The following is a 14,215-nucleotide window of genomic DNA, read 5'->3' on the forward strand; positions in this document are numbered from 1 at the left end:
ATAAGATGGCCAAAACATTTTAAGGACAAAACATGGGATTTGCTTCTGCTGTACAGTGCTTTGATTGAAAAGCGAAACTTCCTTATAACCCAGACTGATCAGGCTGACTAATCTCCCCTCACAGAATAGAACTCTGGCTGGTTATCTGAACAGAGGAAAATCTTGGCCACTTCTAGGATCAAACACTGGCAATCTCTTGCTAGACTGTAAGTTAATTCATTCAACTGTATTCATTGAATACCTACTGTGTGCAGAGCATTTCACTAAGCACTTGGGAGAGGACAAGGAAACAGAGTTACTAGGTATGTTCCCTGCCCTCAAGGAGACTGTAAGCTCCTTGTGGGCAGGGAATGTGGTTAATGTTGTACTGTACTCTGCCAAGTGCTTAGTACAGTGAGTGCTCTCCACACAGTAAGCGCTTAAGAAATATGATTGAATGAATTTACAGTTTAGCAAGAGACTTTAATTGCACAGATACTGAACATAGAAGCAGTTCTTATAAGAAATGTTCCAATTTCCCCAAATCCCAGATCAGATTGAGCACCTTCCACCAGCTGCTCCATTATCCTTCATGCTTCTCCCTCCTTTCCTGGGTAAGCCCACACTAGAGAGCTATTGCAGGGTGGGCTGTGAACAAGTTGGCTGATTTTCAGTAGATAAAGAGGGTGGCAATCCCTGAAATGGCCTTCTATACTCAAATCTTTTCCTGGCTTAAGTGCCCGGGCATCTCCAACAAACCTGATTCTCTTCACCTAGGCAAGTGTTACACCACAGTATAGCTTGCTTAAGAAAGAATCTAATGGGTTCAGGATGTCCAACACACTGTTTTAGTCAATTTGCATTTTGAATGGATCATGTTTGGTTCTCACTTGCTAACCATCAGATTAAAAGGGGGAGACCACTTAGATCAAGGAGGAAGATGCAAACATGAAGCAATATTAATGTGAATAGCCTCAAATATGATCAGGCACAACTAGAGAAGGTACCTTTTGACCCATTAAGTGTCTGCGAACATAGAAAATGCCTTACTAGGTTAGTCTAAAAGCCCATTCTGACAAAGACAACCTCCAAGAAGAGTTCCAAGCCATATCAAGTCTCTTTTGGGGTTTAAGGGTACTACTAATAGTAATAATTGTGGTATTTATTAAGCGCTTACTATGTGCCAGGCACTGTACTAAGTGCTGGGGTGGGTTACAAGGAAATCAGGTTGGACACAGTCCCTGTCCTGCATAGGGCTCACAGTCTTAATCCTCATTTTACAGATGAGGGAACTGAGGCACAGAGAAGTGAAATGACTTGCCAATGCCACACAGCACACAAGTGGCAGAGTGGGGATTAGAACCCATGACCTTCTGACTCTCAGGCTCGTGCTCTATCCACTACACCATGCTGTTTCCCTAAGTACTAAGTCATAGATAATGGGCTGCACGGGAACACAGGAGCCAGTCTCCGAAATCAACTGTATCATATGTTGGAGAATGTTTTTCCATTAATTTATTAGATTACCAGCTGCCTCATGGCAGTTTGTCTCTAATCTTTTTAGCCCCCAGGGTCTAACCCAGTGCCTTTCTGTACAGTTCTTTTTTTTTCTCACAAATAAAAAGTAAAGAGAAGGAACAGTAAGAAGGTTGGGGAAAAATACAAAGTAGCTTTGTACTCAAGGGTTCACAGAGGGAGGGCAGCAAGGTGAGGGAGTCCCTCTGTTTTGGCCTAGTGGACAGAGCACGGGTCTGGGAGTCAGAAATTTGTGGGTTCTAATCCCAGCTCAACAGCTTGTCTGCTGGATGACCTTGGGCAAGTCACTTGCCTTCTCTGGGCCTTAGTTCCCTCATCTGTAAAATTGGGATTGAGACTGTGAGCCCCACGTGGGACAGGGACTTTGTCCAACTCAGTACGCTTGAATCCACCCCAGTGCTTAGTACAATGCCTGGCACATAGTAAGCACTTAAGAAATACCATTGTTATCATTATTATTATTATTACTTGGTGCTTATTCCAAACAGCTTTTCTTTCAAGGCTGCACCACCCTGGTTTTTCCAGACCTCCCAACAAGGCGACCACCAAAAAGCCAGTTGAATTCTGGAAAGCCTTGCATCCTTTTTCACCATCCACCATAGAACAAAAATTCAACGAAGTTGCAGAATCTCTCTCTTCTATACACAATGAGCTTAAGCACTTAAAAAAAGGATCTAGAGTCAGAATACATTTAAGCACCAGCATTCTGCTGCTCGCCACCCCCCCAACTCTTTTTTATTAGTTCAGAATACCTACTCTGAACTGGGAGGGGGTTTCAAGTAGGCTGAAATCAGAAGATGATGAGATGCCATCCTCCAGGGTCTCCAGAAACACCTTCTGAAACTCCAACATCTCTGGAAGGCTTCCAAAAAGGGATTCCATCTAAAGGAAAAAACACACCACAAATGAATTCCTAAACACGACCAGATTTCTTACTGCTGTCTAGTCAAAGTGTTTTTCATCTTTTATAACACTTGTCAAAAGTCTCCCCCAAAAATGCAAGACTTCTCTTGGGCTTCGCAAGTCTCTGCATCCTTTATAGTGTAAGTTTAGGCAACCCGCAGAGCATCAATATAGGCTTACCCGTGGCCTTTCATGGTTGGTAAACCTTGTAACCTTTAGGATAGATCTCGCCTTTAAGGCCAGTTCAAGTTTGGCTGACAGAGTCACTCAGAAAGAAGAGATCATTTCTTACCTCATCTTGGGTTAGGAATGTCTCACTTTGAAGCGGCTCCAAGTATAATTCAAACAGGCAACTGAGATCCTAAAAATAAAAACCAAAACATAACAGCTTCTTAGTATGAACCTAGAATGGTCCAAGGGGAGGGCAAGCTGGGAGGCTGAAGAATTGCCTCCCAGCTCTGCCTAGGCCCACGCCTTTCACTCTTAGGGGCTGCAAATGACCTATTCTGGTGCTGTCCTGCTCTGCTACCTATGGTCATCAAAGTGCGAAGATCATCATATTCACCTACTGCCCAGAGACACTGACAACACCATGTCGTATTGGAGAAGGATTTTTTTTTTCTTTTCCATTTCAAAGAAGAAAGGAAAACATCCAGTGGAAGGATAACCTGTCAGGGCAGGCCATTTTTTCATTCAATCCCCAGTCCAGGGTCCAAGTGACACATCTTAGTGACTGTCACGGGAGATGCAGAGTAGGGGGAAAGGAGTGCCTCAAACACCCCAGATTGAGAAAATATGTCCTTTTAATCTACAGGGAAGGCAAACTAGGGAAAAGATGGATGTTGTCATCTCACCAGCCCTCCCTCTGAATCGTATGTACTTGGATGGGGTGGTTGCAGGTGGGGCAAGTTACTGAACCATGATTTGGAGAAGCAGAACCAAGGCTCAGTATCACAAGAAGCATGCAAAGACCCAGGTTAGCGTAAACAGCACAACCACAAAAACCTCCTGTTAAAAACAAAACTTCCATGGGGTCTAGCATGAGGGGCACAAACTGCATTAAGAATTAGGTGGTTTGTTATTTGGTAAGGGAAAAACGAGCCAGGACTTCTTCAGTCATTCTTGGACAAGTCGATGCTGCTCATGGAGACTTACTCTAAGCCATGTGGGAGCTTGATGGCTGAACTGTGGCAAAGTGCTGCAACTCTTTGGGACCCTGAGAAAAGAAATGGCAGAATTTCTTGCAGAGCAGGGGGAACAACGCTCTTTCTAACTGCTCGCCTGATCAGTCCTGGGCTGCAACCTCACGGTCCATCACAGGTACACAATATTCCTCTTTGCAGCCTTCCTGAGGAGCATGCCTGCCAACTCTGTTGTGCTGTACTTTCCAGAGTGCTTAGCACAGTACTCTACACATAGTATGCCCTCAATAAATACCGCTGATGATAAGTACTGCAGTGCTCCAAGCTCTAGGAAGCCAGCCAAGCGTTTTAGCCAATCAATCAGAAGCTTAGGTTCTATTCCTGACTCAGGCTAGGCTGTAAATTCCCGTAGGGTAGGGTCTGGGTCCACTAGCGCTACTGTCCTCTCCTAAGCGCTTTGTGCAATGCTCTGCAAACCTTAGGTGCTCAATACTCTTGACAGAATGATTGATAGATTGTAAGAAAATTTCTTGCTCTTAATAATCCTTCACTTTCCTGACCCCTCTTTAACATCTGAAAGTAGTTTGGGGTGATTAGAAAACAGCTAAGAGCAAGGCAATAGTAGCATATTATCTTAAGAACCATTTCTCATTCCCTTCTGCATTGCCCTGACCTGCTCCCTTTGCTCTTCCCCTCCTCCCAGCCCCATAGCTCTTGAGTATATATCTGTAATTTTATTTATTGTATTGATGTCTGTTTACTTGTATTGATGTCTGTCTGCCCCTTTCTAGACTATGAGCTCATTGTGGGCAGGTATCTTTACTTTTTATTGTTGTACTGTACTTTCCCAAGCACTCAGTACAGTACTCTGCACACAGTAAGCGCTTAATCAATATGATCGAATGACTGAATAAACTTGAATGGTCCAAATGACAAAATTATTCCCCCAAGATTGGCTTTCTTACAAGTTCTATTCCCAATGCTGAAGGACAGGGTACCATGGCAACCCCAAAGAGACCAACCAATATACTCTCCCAAGCAGAGAAGCAGCATGGCCTAGTGGATAGAGCATGGGCCTGGGAGTCAGATGGCCATGGGTTTATTCATTTATTCATTCAGTCATATTTACTGAGTGGTTACTGTGTGCAGAGTGGTTACTAAGTGCTTGGGAGATTATGATAAAACAATAAACAGACATATTCCCTGCTGGATTCTAATCCTGGCTCTACCGCTTGTCTGCTGTGTGACCTTGGGCAAGTCACTTCACGTCTTTGTGCCTCAGCTACCGCAGCTGTGAAAGGAGGATTAAGACTGTTAGCCCCATGTGGGACAGTGACTGTGTTCAACCTGATTTACTTGAATCCACTCCAGAGCTTAGTACGGCATCTGACACATAGTCAACAAATATTGGAATTATTATTATTATTATTATCATTAAGTGCTTAGTACAGGGCTCTGCACAAAGTAAGCCCTCAATAGATACCATTGATTGATCGATTGACTGGTGCCACAAGGGTCACCGCGGCAGTTTCCATGACTTTCGCAAGACAGCAACAGCTGTTGCTATTCCCAGTGTTGAGACTGAGAGCAGCTCCCAGACTAAGCTGTTGTTGTTAATGGTATTTGTTAAGTGCTTATTATGTGCCAGACACTGTTCTAAGAGCTGGGGTAGATACAATGGGGCTCACAGTCTTACTGTGAGATGGCAGGACATCTTCCTGAGGAGGTGCATTTCTTGGAGTCAGCAAGATGGTGTGGCTTCAGTGTCCTTGCCAATGGATTGAGACAACAGTAATGGCCAAGGTGCTATGAAGGCTGATTGCTCAGCAGGCTGAAGATGGAAGGGACCCAATAATCCAACAACTGTTGGCTGATTTTTTTATGTGTGTGTCCCCCCACACCCAGGTAATTACTGGCCTTAGTAAGATTTCACACACACACCTCAAGCCATCAACTTGAGACTTGAGATGCTGTATTATCAACCTACAGGTCCAGTTATTTTTCATGAGATCAACAGATCCCAGAATGAGGTTTGGTATGACTTGTGCTGCTCTTGAACTCTCCCAAGCCGCCAGTACAGTGTTCTGCACCTAGTAGTGCCCCCTCACCACCTCCTACCTAACCTCTCTTCTCTCCTTCTACAGCCCAGCCTGCACCCTCCACTCCTCTGCCGCTAACCTCCTTACTGTACTTCGTTCTTGCCTGTCCCGCCATTGACCCCCGGCCCACGTCCTTCCCCTGGCCTGGAATGCCCTCCCTCCACACATCCGCCAAACTTGCTCTCTTCCTCCCTTCAAAGCCCTACTGAGAGCTTGCCTCCTCCAAGTGGTCTTCCCAAACTGAGCTCCCTTTTCCTCTCCTCCCCATCCCCCCGACCCTACCGCCTTACCCTCCCCACAGCACCTGTATATATGTTTGTACAGATTTATTACCCTATTTATTTTACTTGTACATATTTACTATTCTATTTATTTTGTTAATGATGTGCATCTAGCTTTCTTTCTAGAGAAGCAGCATGGCTCAGTGGAATGAGCCCGGGCTTTGGAGTCAGAGGTCCTGGGTTTGAATCCCGGCTCCACTAATAGTCAGCTGTGTGTCCTTGGGCAAGTCACTTAACTTCTCTGCACCTCAGTTACCTCATCTGTAAAATGGGGATTGACTGTGAGCCCCACGGGGGACAACCTGATCACCTTGTAACCTCACCAGCGCTTAGAACGGTGCTTTGCACATAGTAAGCGCTTAATAAATGCCATTATTATTATTATTATTATTATTATTATCATTTATTTTGATGACTTGACACCTATCCACATGTTTTGTTTTGTTGTCTGTCTCCTTCTTCTCGACTGTGAGCCCGTTGTTGGATAGGGACCGTCTCTATATGTTGCCGACTTGTACTTCCCAAGTGCTTAGTACAGTGCTCTGCACACAGTAAGCACTCAATAAATACGACTGAATGAATGAATGAATAGTAGGCACTCAATAGATACCACCAGTTGGTTGACATGGTGACCATCTCAAATCTGGCCAGCGAACATCAGTAAATCTTTGCATTCAACAAGGTTCTCTAAAGCTCCATCCACTAAAATGATCTTCAGCTAACATTTGGCATCTTTCTTCAGGCTGTAGTTTCAAGAGGGGAAAACCAGTACATCTGTTTCCATGGTGAAAGCTGCCTTGGAAACCATGAGAGCCACAAATCTATTTTTTTTCCAGCACTCCCTCATCACCCCCTACTCTCTTAATCCCTGCTGTCTCAAGTAGCAAATCTTTCCCTGCTGTCTAGGAGCGTGATGCAAGAGTAGGAGGGGGCGGGGGGGGGGGAGTGCAGAAATATAAGCAAACAGCAGAGAGGTGAGGAAAGCAATCGTTATACAAAGGTGGCAGGGGGGGAGGGCTGTTTTCTACTACCTTGACATACGACTTCTCCGTGTCCATGAGCTCTTGGATCACCTTCCTCAGACGATCTGCGTCTGACAAATGGCGGGCCAGCGGTCTTGGTGTTGGCCCCTGAGTGGCCTTTTGTCTTTCCATGCTGCTTGATTGGGCCTCAATAAAACTTCTACAAAGTGAAGTGATCTGGTCACCACTCTGGGGGGGATAAAAGGCATTGTGAAGGATCGTTCTCTCTGACTGTATCCTCATTTTCCATCATAGGCCAAAAGAAGTGCATGTAGCATTTTTTGAATCACCCTCTGAAGACGGAGCATGGCACAAATTCATCTAAAGTGACTGATGTCACTTGGACCTGTTACAAATAATAAAAACATTCTTCTCTTTGTATGCATTTAAAGTAGCAGTATTGGCATTTACTAAAAGCTTACTGCGTAGCGAGCACTATAGTAGGTGCTGGGACATATTCAAGTTGAAATTAAACATAGTCCTGGGTTCATGATTTAAGACAAAAGGAGTGGAGGTAAAGGGGAAGAAGAGGGCAACAGGTACATACAAGATGAAATGATAAAAACACAAATGATACAAAAGTCAGGGATGATGATTTATACAACCATAGGGATGGCACACTGTGGCTAGAGGAGCAGGGTTTTGTGTCTCTTGCAATCGGAGTCCAACAGTCACAGAGGCAGCCAAAGCTTTCCTACCCTTGTGACAGCTGAGACTGCATGCAGCCATTTTTTCAGGCTGGAGAAGGAAGGGCCAATTGGAGGTGTGGATCACGCTTCCTGTCAAAGCACCCTCATATCTTGATATGTCTTATTTTAATCATCATAATAATTAGCATTCTTATGATATTTGTTGAGGGCTTACTATGTGTCAAGCACTGTTCTAAGCACTGGGGTATGTAGAATTTAATCAAGCAGGACAATCCCTGGACCACATGAGGATCATAGACCAAGTAGGAGGGAGAACGAGTATTGAATCCCCATTTTACAATTGAGGAAATGGAGGCACAGAGAAGTTTAGTGACTTGCCCAAGGTCGCACAGCAAGCAATCGACTGAGTCAGCATTAAAAGCCACGTCCTCTGACTCCCAGGCTTATGCTCTTTTCACTAGGCCACACTGCTTCTCCATTAAACTACACGGGCACACAGCCTAGCTTGGTGATGTCATACTAAGAGGAAGGAAGGAGGAACTTTTTCCCTTCCTTGGGCAGACACTTGGGTGAAACAGCCTCTGGTGAAGACATCGTGGTACCACACAGTACTCTTGGCTCATTTATGGGGTGGAAGAAACGGGTGAGGATTATGCCACAACCTCAGCACCTCCTAAATATTTGTTCCACAAACTCGTCACCTCATAAATTTGACTTGTGTATATATGTAGCATATCTATAATCCTATTTATTTATATCAATGCCTGTTTACTTGTTTTGACGTATATATATATCTATAACTCATGTTTTTATATTGAAGCCTGTTTACTTGTTTTGATGTCTGTCTCCCCCATTCTAGACTGCAAGCCTGGTGTTGGCAGGGACAGTTGCTGTTTATTGCTGAATTGTACATTCCAAGAGCTCAGTACAGTGCTCTGCACAGAGTAAGCACTCAAAAAAGATGATTGAATGAATGAATTTCACTCCATAAAAAAAGTTATACCATCTCTTTTGTCTCCAATCTCTTTACATGATAAAAATGGCGAGAGTTGAGTATTAGGATGGCCTTGTTAGTTGACCAATCCATTGTCTAAAATGAGAAATAATTATGTAAAGGAACTTGACAGGGACATATTGAGAGATTATTTCTTCTGTTGCTCATTCTCTAAAAAAGACTTCCCTTGGTGCTAGGAAATCAGTTTTGTGCAGAAATCAGAACACTTGCCAAGTAAAAGCTACCTGAATGCCAACACTACAAACAGAACAAAAAGTACTTTATAAACTCCTCAGAGCTTGTTCAATTATTACTTTGTTCCAAACCTTATAGCAGAATTGGATAGGGCTGAAATTAAGTAAGTCTCTGTGTTCTCTTGCCTTGTGGAAAGGACCGATTGTTTTACGGTTTTAAGTGGAAACAAAAGCATTTTTTTTAAATCAAATTGCCTTGGTGATGCCTGTCAGAAAAATCACCATCCTGAATGACTCATCAGAGGAGAAAATTAGCCAAGATCTTTCACAAGCCAAACGAATGCCGATCAAGCATTTTAAGGATACAATAGAGGCCAACATCAAAAGATGCCCCATCTGTTGGGTAGGGACCGTCTCTATATGTGCCGACTTGTACTTTCCATGCGCTCAGTACAGTGCTCTGCACACAGTAAGCACTCAATAAATACGACTGAATGAATGAATGAATGAATGCTGGCAGAGTCACTGACAGCAGGCAAAGAATCCTAAGAATTGAGAATCAGGAGAGATGAGCAAAGCTGAGAGGAACAATGAAATGCAGTTCCAGGCACTGCAGAGAGCCAATGCCAGCAACTCAGCAACAAATAACCTTTACTTGTGTACACCGTATGCTAACTGCTGCGGTACACCACTAATGCTTAGATAATTCGAATCCTCTCATTTGAAGTATGCAATTCAGGGATCTATGACTCTAAAATGAAATGGAATCTCAACTTTTAAAATTTACTAATGCAAGGCAAATACCAGAAACCCCAGTAATCACTTTGTGCCCTTCAGACTATGGGCAATTTGCAGAATATACATTAAAAAAGGATCTCTCTTCAAGCAATTTAGATGAAAACTAGGAGCTGCCCTCAAGGATCTTACAGTATAGAGAGGAAACAATTTAGGCACACATGGGCATGGTATAGACTGGATAAAATAAACATGAAGGATTCAATCAATAGCAAATAAGCATGTTCCCAGTTTGGGTGGTAGGTGGCTATGGTGTTTTCTTTCTCCCTTCCATCCTCTCTCCTTCCCTTATATATTTCACAGACCATACTTGCATTTCACCCTCCCTGAACCCAACCCAAGAATGACTATGCAGCAGGTCAGAGATAGGCATAAATAGGAAAATAGGCCATAGGTACTAGCCTGGAATATTAAAATGTCTAAAGCAATTCTAAAATAAACATAAGATTATCAATGACTTTAATAGTAAATTGCTCCTTAGAAAACATCAAACAAAATAAACTATAACACAGTATGTAACTGCCAAGTACTATGTGCCTTTCTTTATAGGATGCCCTCATATGATTTTATCACCTTTCAAAGCTGAAGCATTGTTTTTTCCCAGATCTCTTTAGCTAGTCCTTCCATTCTGGAATTTAAGAGATGGACTGCAGCATTCTTAAAATACAAAAATTAAATACATATTCACCACACAAAAATGTGATTCCATTAGTAACCATTAGACAACAGTGAATAAAATTAAGCATCTGACTTATCTATGCATTGGATAGTTGATATACTTTCAATCTCACCCTCAAAATGTTTTTCTAATTCTCAGATGAGGAAAGGATTTTATATCATATGCTCTTTAAAGCAAATTGTTCTCATAGACCTTCCCAAAGACAGATCCTAGCACTGCAGAATCTAAATTAAGCCTCACATACACACTATAAAGTGGGATTTGACAAAATGCAAAGTGGCATCTGGTGAGCTTACAGCTTTATCTTTCTGAGCCATGTCAAAAATTGCACGTATTACAGTGCTAAAATAGTGGTTTTAAACTAAGGTATCATGTCATTATAGACTTGCATTTTAAGACCCTTTTAGGTTTAGATTAGTTGACAGAGTTGCTGTTAACTGAGAAATTCCCAGCAAACAGGCTCTTTTAGGGGCTGATGATTCAGCCATCACTGTATCCTATGCTGTCTTCAGGACCCACTTGGAAAGTTGCAATTGGTGGCAGAAGAAGTTATCAAGGGCAGAGAAAGAAGTGTGGCCTACTGGGTAGAACACAGGCCTGGGAGTCAGAAGGACCTGGGTTCAAATCCTGGTTCTGCCACTAATTTGCTGCATGACTCTGGGCAAGTCACTTCACTTCCCCTGTGCCTCAGTTACCTCCTCTGTAAAAATGGGGATTAAGACTCTTAAGACCCATGTGGGACAGGGACTATGTCCAACCTGATCATCTTGTATCTACCCAGTGCTTAGTACAGTGCCTGGCATATAGGAAGCACTTAACAAATACCATAAAAAATGTAACTGCAAAACATTTACCTGACAAAGCATACTGAATCAAAGCTAAATTATTCCAAAAGTGTCTAAATTGCTGCTTCTTGGGAAAAGCCACAAAAGTCCATTTAGATAAAATTCAGGTCCCTGCCTAGGGCAGTCACAGGGAATCCTGGGAAACTGTTCCACACAGTCCAGACCATCCTCCACCCCACAGAAGGCAGAAGCCCTCAGGAGAGCCTAGCACCCCCACCCCCACCCCACCCCCAACACTGACACCTCCAATTTAGGAGAAGCTGTGAGAATTCCCAGTGCTACATCTGTAGCCCCAAACGGGGTCATGGTAGGACCCTTAGCTTCCACCCTGAAGGTCCCCCAAGAGGGTGGTAAGAAGCAGCAGGTGTTTCCCATCAGTCTGAGGTAAGAGGGAGGGCATTAAAGGACTGGAAATTCCCACCAGTGAAGGGGAGCTGGAGAACCTACATGAGTCCTGAAGTCTCATTTCAATTTATTAAACAATCAGTGGTATTTATTGGGCACTTTGTGCAGTGCACTGTACTGGACACTTCTTTTATAATGGTATTTGTTAAGCAATTACTGTGTGTCAGGCACTGTATTAAGTGCTGGGGGAGATACAGCTAATTAGGTTGGACACAATCCATGTTCCACATAATAATAATAATAATGATGGTATTTGTTAGGCGCTTACTATATGCAAAGCACTGTTCTAAGCGCTGGGGAGGTTACAAGGTGATCAGGTTGTCCCACGGGGGACTCACAGTCTTAATCCCCATTTTAAAGATGAGGGAACTGAGGTGCAGAGAAGTGAAGTGACTTGCCCAAAGTCACACAGCTGACAAGTGGTGGAGCCGGGAATTGAACCCATGACCTCTGACTCCAAAACCCGGGCTCTTTCCACTGAGCCACGCTGCTTCCACCCTGTCAGGCCCTGTATTAAGTGCTGGGGGAGATACAGCTAATTAGGTTGGACACAGGTCCATGTTCCACATAATAATAATAATTATAATGGTATTTGTTAGGCACTTACTATGTGCAAAGCACTGTTCTAAGTGCTGGGGAGGTTACAATGTGATCAGGTTGCCCCACAGGGGGTTCACAGCCATAATTCCCATTTTACAGATGAGGAAACTAAGGCACAGAGAAGTCAAATGACTTGCCTAAGGTCACACAGCAGACAAGTGGTGGAGCAGGAATTAGAACTCAGGTCCTTTGGACTCCCAGGCTTGTGCTCTATCCACTAGGCCAAACTGCTTCTCAACTAGGGAACACACCGACCAACTCTTTTAAATTGTACTCTCCCAAGCACTTAGTAATAATAATAATAAAATAATGATGGCATTTCTTAAGTGCTTACTATGTGCCAGGCACTGTACTAAGCGCTGGGGTAGATACAAGCAAATCGGATTGGACATAGTCTGAGTCCCATGTGGGGCTCACAGTCTCAATCCCCATTTTACAGATGAGGCAACTGAGGCCCAGAGAAGTGAAGTGATTTGCCCAAGGTCACACAGCAGACAAGTGATGAAGCTGGGTTTAAAACCCAGGTCCTTCTGACTTCTAGGCCTGTGCTCTATCCACTAGGCCATGTTCTGCATACAGTAAGTTCTCAACAAATATGATTAATTGATTGGGAAAGTCATATGGCATTGGGGTGGAAACTCGGATTGGGGAATGAGAAGCCATTTCCTGCAGTCTCTTCCCTTTGGGTTTAGGTTTCTGCTCAAACCTGGCTGCCAGCTTTTCATCTGGAGAGCAGGGGCCAAAGGAGGTGGGACTTTGGAATAGTCTATGGGCTTCCAAGAGCTAAGACCCCTAAGTCAGAAAGACTTGACTTGGAAACTCTAAACTCTTTTCAGCCCTGTTCAGAAACTGCCCACTCTCATCAGAGAGCTAAGGCTGAGGCCTGGCTGGGGAACTGCCCCCTAGAAGCTGTGGCAGTGAAAATTGGTTCTTCCCTCTCCAGCTGGGGATTCCTGGGTTCACTCTTCACTCACTGAGGTGACGTGGCCAGGCTCAGGGCTGGTCTGGAGGAGACAGGACTGGTTTCCTGATCTGAAAATACAGTCCTTTCCTTTTCCTTAAACCATTTAAAAAAAAATTTTCCACTTACAAGTGAAAAACAGATGTTCAGTGGTAGAACCAGACCTACATGAGCACAGTTACAAACACACTAAGGCCTGGGAGTGCACAGTAAAGACAGAGGAAATGTTAAAATGATAACGTTTCAGGCTTTTAGGTTTGCCAAAATAACAAAGGATCTTGGATTTCTCTACTGTCTGAAACTAGTATCTCACATGTAAATGTTTAATAAAAACTGAAACCGCTCATTCTAGTTCAACAGAAATAAAATTGCTTTCACTGTTCGTCAAAAACAAACTCCCTTCAGGGGATAATGTGGTCTCATCCAAGAAGGACTAACTGGAGTATGCACAATCAGTGTCCAACTTTACATGTAACATGCTAGAAACCCTTTCTTAGGTTTTTTGGATTCCCATAAATGGAGCTATTTCATGGGCTCATCATATGCCCCGGGAGGACCTCAGAAATGTGCAATCAGGCAACCTCCCACTCCATGGCACAATTCTTTTCAACCACAGCAGCAACACACAATCCAACTAAAAAGGCATTTCAGGCTATTCAGTAGGTCACTAAGGGCTGGCTACACACACTTAACCATGGCTGCTATTAATACAAGGTAGTATATTTCCCCCAAATTCTGCAGGGTTTTAATGAAGGACTAATTCACTTAGCATTTAGAATTTATAAAGTGATTTCACTCATTCACACATACACACACACAGGCAGAATGGCACTACAGAACAGAGGTGTAATAATAATAATGATGGTACTTGTTAAGCCCTTACTATGCGCCAGGCACTGTATTAAGAATTGGGGTGGATACAAGCGAATCGGGATGGACACAGTACCTGTTCCACATGGGGCTCACGGTCTCAATCTCCATTTTACAGATGACATAACTGAAGCACAGAAAAGTGAAGTGACTTGCCCAAGGTCACACAGCAGACAAGTGATGGAACCAGAATTAGAACTCAGGTCCTTCTAACTCCCAGGCCCATGCTCTATCCACTCCACCATGACTAAAGACACAGT

General features: G+C 43.5%; 1 protein-coding gene across 8 annotated transcripts in view; it reads right to left on the reverse strand.

Moving 5' to 3' along the window:
• The window catches only part of TIAM2 (TIAM Rac1 associated GEF 2), a 292,806-nt gene that overhangs the window by 16,866 nt on the left and 261,725 nt on the right, over positions 1-14,215 (reverse strand). For all 8 annotated transcript variants that reach the window (XM_038740604.1, XM_038740597.1, XM_038740613.1 and 5 more), the window contains 3 exons: positions 6,972-7,151; positions 2,711-2,779; positions 2,272-2,397 (listed from right to left, as the gene is read on the reverse strand). In XM_038740604.1, coding sequence (XP_038596532.1) covers positions 2,272-2,397; positions 2,711-2,779; positions 6,972-7,151 — 375 coding nt within the window. The remainder of the gene's footprint in view (positions 1-2,271; positions 2,398-2,710; positions 2,780-6,971; positions 7,152-14,215) is intronic.

The sequence above is a fragment of the Tachyglossus aculeatus genome, chromosome 2, assembly GCF_015852505.1.
Source record: "Tachyglossus aculeatus isolate mTacAcu1 chromosome 2, mTacAcu1.pri, whole genome shotgun sequence".
Classification (NCBI taxonomy): domain Eukaryota; kingdom Metazoa; phylum Chordata; class Mammalia; order Monotremata; family Tachyglossidae; genus Tachyglossus; species Tachyglossus aculeatus.